The sequence below is a fragment of the Prunus dulcis genome, chromosome 3, assembly GCF_902201215.1.
Source record: "Prunus dulcis chromosome 3, ALMONDv2, whole genome shotgun sequence".
In the NCBI taxonomy this organism is placed as follows: Eukaryota; Viridiplantae; Streptophyta; class Magnoliopsida; order Rosales; family Rosaceae; genus Prunus; species Prunus dulcis.
This window is the reverse complement of record NC_047652.1, coordinates 2870159-2876900: the sequence shown is the minus strand read 5'-3', so window position 1 is coordinate 2876900 and position 6742 is coordinate 2870159. Positions and strand designations below refer to the sequence as shown.

The 6742-nt window shown below is 35.2% G+C and overlaps 1 protein-coding gene across 2 annotated transcripts; it reads left to right on the top strand.

Moving 5' to 3' along the window:
- The first annotated feature begins 1523 nt into the window (after positions 1-1523).
- LOC117622235 (ubiquitin-like protein ATG12) lies at positions 1524-3687 on the top strand. Of its 2 annotated transcripts, XM_034352834.1 has the most exons (6): positions 1524-1744; positions 1898-1956; positions 2626-2694; positions 2778-2840; positions 3101-3195; positions 3430-3687. In XM_034352834.1, exons 1-5 carry the CDS (start codon positions 1708-1710, stop codon positions 3158-3160), a joined length of 288 nt encoding a protein of 95 aa, XP_034208725.1. In that variant the 5' UTR covers positions 1524-1707; the 3' UTR covers positions 3161-3195; positions 3430-3687. The 2 variants fall into 2 exon arrangements, with proteins under 2 accessions (XP_034208725.1, XP_034208726.1); XM_034352835.1 differs by lacking the exon at positions 1898-1956 and having other exon boundaries at positions 1533-1744; positions 2621-2694.
- Positions 3688-6742: the final 3055 nt, after the last annotated feature.

Here is a 6742-nt window from a genome sequence, read left to right as displayed (position 1 = left end):
AAGTGAGAGGGTAAAAGCGTCCTTTCGGATTCTTCATCCATCATTGACTCCAACTCCACCTTCTTCATCCATCATCAACCCTAACAACCTTACCTCCATCTTCACAAGTTTACAATACAAATCCATATCAAACAGTTTGTGATAGTAGAAACCACATAGGATTTATTTGGCTCTATTTACAGATGCACAATAGGGGATTAATAAGATCAGAGCCAGCCCCTTGTATAGGGTTCCAAACATAGCAAAATTCCCTTTTGGGGTATTCTGAAGGTGTAACCTAGGCAACGAAAAAGGGGCCCGATACTTCAACTAGAGTTTGAACGAATCATTTAGATACAAGCCTGGAACCTCAGTGAGTATGAACGAATCACTTAGATACAATTCTCTCATATTCCACATTTTCTGAAAAATCTGGAATTGTTTTCAATTTTGGGTAGCCATTTACTTTCAGAACATAGTAAATCCAGGATTGCAAGAAGTTTTATGCATGCATTTAAAGACAAGACCTTGAGCTTTGAAATACCAGTGAGGCTTGGCAGGCTACAAAAGTCATTGCCTCAAAGAAGCAGATCTTCTAAGGAAATTAAGCTACATAGATCCTTCGGGATTGCATCCTCAGTTAACCGCCAGCAGCTTGCAAGACATAGTGAGAGAGAGAGAGAGAGAGAGAGAGAGAGATAATGTTGGGTTGGGATATGGGTTTTGAGGGGGGTGGGATAAGGAGAGGAGGGGGGAATGGGTTGCGAGAGAGAGGGAGAGACACAGCGAAAGAGAGAGGGATTAGGATTTTTATTTTTTATTTTTCAGTTTATTTATTTATTTATTTTAATTATTATTTTTTCACTTTTTTCACTTTTTTTCTTTAATTTTAAAATTTTAAAATATTAGAATTAAAATGGACGGTTTTAGTCCTCAAATTAACAGCCAAATTGACGGAAGGACTCAATTGAAACGGATGAGAGAATTGAATGATCTAATTGCCTAAAAAAAATTCGAGGAACCAATTGCAACTGGGGGCCAAATTCAAAGATGTCTACAGTAGATAACGCTAATAATTTAATACAAAACATCCAAGTTCCAATCGCAAAAGCCAGCGACCCAAATTCCAATCGCATGGTCTCTTTTTTTTTTTTTTTTTTTTTGGGAGAGAACTCCGTCCAAGTCTTTACAAAATATCTTAACTAAATAAAAAAAAAAAGTCTTTATAAAACATCATATTCATATCCCCTTTTTTTTTTAATGTCCCCACCACACCAAATTTTTTATTTATTTATTATTTTTTAGAGAGAATTTCAAATCTTTATAAAAATTTATTCGTCAATTAAGTCTTGTGCCTTTAAAAATTGCACATCTGTTGAAAAATTCATGGGTCTGCTAGTGCCAAGGTGCTATGGATATTCGAACTGCAAGTCAATGGCCTTTTTCACTAAGTTAGATCATGGCCTCATTGTATTTGCAGTATCACAATTATGAAATGATTAAGAAAAACAAAATTAAAACAAAATGGACCGCCCAAGTCGACAGTGAGCTACTGATCCAATAGGCCCACTGTATTCGGTTAAAACCCAATTTTCCCAATTTCCACACCTAAAAGGATCGAATTGAAATTCCAATTCCATCATCAGCCTTGTTATTTGAAACCCCTGATTCTTCTGTCCAAGTTCAATTGTTTGTAAGTTGAGGCGTTCGAATCAGAGATCGATAGCAATGTCGACCGTGGAGTCTCCGAGCGCTGTTAGAAAAGGTGAGCCTTTTAGACTTGTTATGAAAAACCTATTATTTCTCAATGTTCAGTTGAGGGTTTTTAAATTTTCTAAGCTGTTTGATCAGTTTTAGAGTTTGGGTTTTTGGAGCTTTGTTTGATGGTGGGTTTTTTGGGGTTTTCAATTTGGTCCAGTGGTTGTACATCTGAGAGCTACTGGTGATGCCCCTATACTGAAGCAAGCCAAATTTAAGGTCTGCCCTTTTTCGTTACAGTAGTGTTTTTGAATGTTAAAAACTGTTTTCCACTCGATCATGGTTTATGATGAAGGTTCTGTGTCTCAAGAACAATGTTTGGAATTCTCTAGGTTGGTTTTGGGTCTTGTTTTTGGTTTGATGATTTATATGAGTTTCTACATTTTGGTTCTTCAAACAAGATTATACTTTTGGTGTCTGCTCTTAATGGCCTTTTGCTCTTCAATTGCTTTATTACAAATCCTTAGTTCGTTCTTTGAACTTGAAGTGAGGCATATGTTAGAATTTCCAACCAACTCGTAGGTCACCATCCATACTTCATAGCCGTGGGGCATTTGGCTGTGAGATAAAAGAAAAAAAAGTTATAGCCTCATTGGGTGGGTACCATGACTAGAAAGGAATAATTTTTGTGAATTGTAGTGAATGAAATTTCATAGTATAATGAAAAGAATTTTGAACGATGCTTTATGATGGGAGTTGAAGCTTTTTCTTATGTCTTGAATAATTTCTACAATGAATTTTAAGAAATAATAGATATCATGATGGGACATCTTGATTCAGTAAGCTGCTTTTATTTTTCGCGAAATTATTTTGTGCCACTTGAAACTTTCTTTCTCTATGATTAGTTTTTCTATGGGAATATTAAAGTTAATTCTCCTCGAAGGACAGATTCTTGGAACTGACAAGTTTGCGAAAGTGATTGAGTTTCTAAGAAGGCAACTTCACCGGGATACGTTGGTAAATCATCTCGTCATTTATGTCTTGGATGATTTACAATCGATAAGTTTTGGTGAACTAATCTCATCTTCCTTTTTTTGTAGTTTGTGTATGTCAACAGTGCATTCTCGCCAAACCCAGATGAATTGGTGATTGATCTCTATAATGTAAGTTCGTATAACTAAGAAATATTAGTATGACTTGATTTTTTGAATAGTGCTCTGTTCATCAGTTCAAAAAGTTCTTAGTGAAGAGGGGTCAAGTTGCATCATCGGTGAAGTTAAAAGATTCTTCCAGTTCTTATGTCCTTTAGTTTTTTTCATATCTGAAGTGTGGTCGAGATTCTAGTGACCTCTGCAGATGTTTATCTTGAAACAGTTTTGGATAAATCTGGGAGTCTATTCACTTATATTTATCAACATTGCAGAATTTTGGTTTTGATGGTAAACTGGTGGTCAATTATGCTTGCTCCATGGCATGGGGCTGACACTCATGTTTCGGCTGACAGTACCTATTGATAGTGTAAGTAACCGATTACATTTTATGCATGCATTCTGAATTAGAATTCGCTATTTTTATTTAATAAGTACTTATATTATTACGCTATCGAATATGTAAGTGCAACGAGAGGGATATACAGTACTATTTTAGCCCAAACAATTCACATTATCACAACTCTCACTTCTTTTCATCCCCCAAAAGAAAATGATCTTTTTGTTCTTTGATCACTGACTTCTACAAGCACTGCATGTTCAGGTGAACACGAAATTATTCCTTCCGCACAAGACAAGCAAAGGGAGCATGAGTTGCTGTCCATTGAAAAAAAATTCGGACCAGGGAGAGATGAAGATATTTCAGTACTTTTTTTCTTCTCATTGTATATATGCTATGATTACTCTTGGTTGGGATGTAACTGTCTACTTTTGTTACTTTTTCCATAAATCTAGATGTAAAGGCAAAAATTTGATATATACTGGTTCAAACAATTTACCTATATTCCGTATTTGAATGACACTGTTTTTGTCGCCCTAATGCTTTCCCATCTGTCCAAGAGTCCAAAAGAAGAAAAAAAATTCCGATGATAGAAGGGATTGACAAATCCAGTCTGATATCGAGACATGTCAGGTTTGGGATGTAGCACGGGCTTCATCTTCATGGCGGTGACAGATAACTCAGTGGAGAGTGGAAGTTCTAAGAAATTGACTGGAAGTTTTGTAGTTTTCCTTTGGTTTGGGATATAGGAGAATTATTCAGAGCCTAAATGCGACACTATTGTCATTAGCTAAGTGGGCATTAAGAACCGCTGCTTCTCTATCAGTGGTGGACTTTAATATCCAATAATGACAATCAATCCTGTCAGCTGTGAACGATTAAATCTGTGTGCGCAGGAATTATCGACTAGTTTTTACTCTAGTAGTACTGCTCTTCTCAATATTGGAAGAGGTTGAAGAGGTCTTCGGTTCAAATTCCTCGTTCCCTCATTGATAAAAAGAAAACGTCCATTTGTTAGACTGCATATGTACTCAATTTCAACAGATTTCCCAGAACTACATCAGAAAATGAAGGAAGCACTGCCGTCAGAAATTTCGAGTTTTCTAATGTGCTTGGAACGAACATCCATTCTTAGAAAGACTTAGATGCAGTTTCATAGTAGAATATGAGAAGAATCTTGAATGATGCTTAGGCCCCGTTTGGTATATAATTCAAAAAAGTAAATTAAAAAATTATGATTTTTTTAAAAACATGAGTTTTCAAATAGTGATTTTAAGATCTAAAAACTTGTTTGGTATTTTTAAGATTTTAAAAAATGGAAATTAAAATAAGAAAATCATAAACCCTAGATCCCCAAATTGAAATTAATAAAAGAAAAGGAGAGAGAGAGAGAGAGAAGAAAAGGAGAGAGAGAGAGAGAGAGAGAGAGAGAGAGAGAGAGAGAGAGAGAGAGAGAGAGAATATTATAAAACTTCCATATTTTTGTTTTTAATAATGGGGTGTTTTTGAGTTTTTAAAAGTGGGCATACTAAACGGGTTTTTGTGGTTTTGGACTTAAAACCTGTTTTTGAGTTTATAAAATTAGATCCAAGTATGATACCAAACACGTCCTTAGTGATGGAAGATGAAGTATTTCCTTCTCCTATTTTGATTTTCGTTTTTTCTCTACAATAATGGTTTTAAAAAATAATACTTTTTCTCCCATAAATTATTTTGTGCCACTTAAAGCTTTCTTTCTGTTATGATATATTTTGAAGGACAGATTGGTGAAGGGTAAAGTTAATTTCATCATTTGTGAGCGGGAAAAAGGTTCATGCTACTTGGTTCTTGTGTCCCTTGATTTTGTTCCCATGTGAAGGAAGCATGGTTGTTGATAGTGTAGTACATGAGTCATGAATGCATTATGTTTATAGCATTATCTATATCTACTATGTCCTTGCAATATGGGAGAAATATACAGTACTTTTATTAGTTCAAAGCAACTCACTTTCTCCCCATCTCTCACTTTTCAACGCCCCCCTCAACCTCCCCAAAAAAGAAAACAGTTCTTTCACACATGCAAAGGGAACATCAGTTGCTGGTAGATCGAAAATTCTGACCAGGAAAAAGGGCATATGGTAGATCAGAAGCCATTTGGCGAGGGAAGTCCAACTTGGTGGGATCTCTTTTAACATGGAAAAAAACATTATCACTAGACCAAAAACTAGTTGGACATACAAAATCTACTTATATATCGACCTCAGTATTTGTAAGCTTTGTATTTAGCTTTGGGATAGGGTTCAATTATTCATAGTCTTAATTTGAATTATTGTCAATGATTAAGTGGTGAAGAATTTTATTTTCTTCTGGTTATAATGGACGGGAATCAAACTCTTAATTTTACGTAATCCTAACTTATTTTTCACTAGATCACTACTCGGGGGTAATCAAGGGCTTGCAAATTAAGAAAGGTTAGCTTCTGTGTTTGGTGTGGGACTTTAAATGTTTAGGTATGTACATTAAAATCTTAACGCCCCATTTGTTAGAATATGCTTGTATTAAATTCCAATACATATAATATGTATACTGTCAGCTCAGCTGGATAGAGTTTTTGAGTTTTCTAAGGTACTTGCAAAGAGATTATCACTTTGTATATTCATTCTTAGAAAGAATTAATCTGATCATCGTGTGACAGAATAGACAAATCGAATTTATAGGAACTGAAATTAATATGAACAAAATTCTGCCTAACCCGAGTTTTGGACCTATTCTCATGCAACATGAACAATTATTTAGGCAGGGAGGACGAGAACCACATCTCTTTACTTTTCAGTCCTTCAGGGGGTCCTCAAAGCTGCAGTTGATGCATGAATTGATATTTTAATTGTATGGTGTCCAGGCTCCATATTAAGGAGAAAAAAACACCACATGTTTCACCGCTTTTTGAGTTGCGTACCCATGCATGAGTGACTGATGCTATCATAACCCGTATATTGTAAATTAGACTCTTAGTTGACGAAAGAAAACTAGAGGCTTAAAAGTTTCCTAAATATACTTGTATGATTCACAAATAGTTGTGTCGGTGACTTGTTTCGACTGAAATGAGATGACAGTAAAACACAATTTATTCATGCTAAAATCATCGAAATTCTGTGCTGTATAAAAAGAAGAATTTGGGGAAGATCTGGCAAGGCAAATGGTAAACTTATGAAAAGCTCTGAGCCCCATGTAGCCTTTTGTCTCATCACAACACATCTATGCTCCAACTATTGTCCACAATAATACGGACAACTTTCTTTCTCTTTTATTATTACTCTTCACTATCTTTACTTTCAAATCCTCCACTATAAAAGAATCTCTATAACCAACTGGGAACTAAATGACAAATATTCCTGCAGTGTTAAATGCTTCTGTTCATCATCTTTCAAAGATCTTAAAAGTTGCTATCCATGAGCATTATTAGTATTATTATTATTTTTTGTTCTTATTATATGTAGCCTGCATGTTCATTGTTTTTAACCAGTTGATATGTAGTGGTGGTGCTAGTTTAGATGAAGATGAATATTATAAGTTTGATATACATCGTTGTCGACTCTCT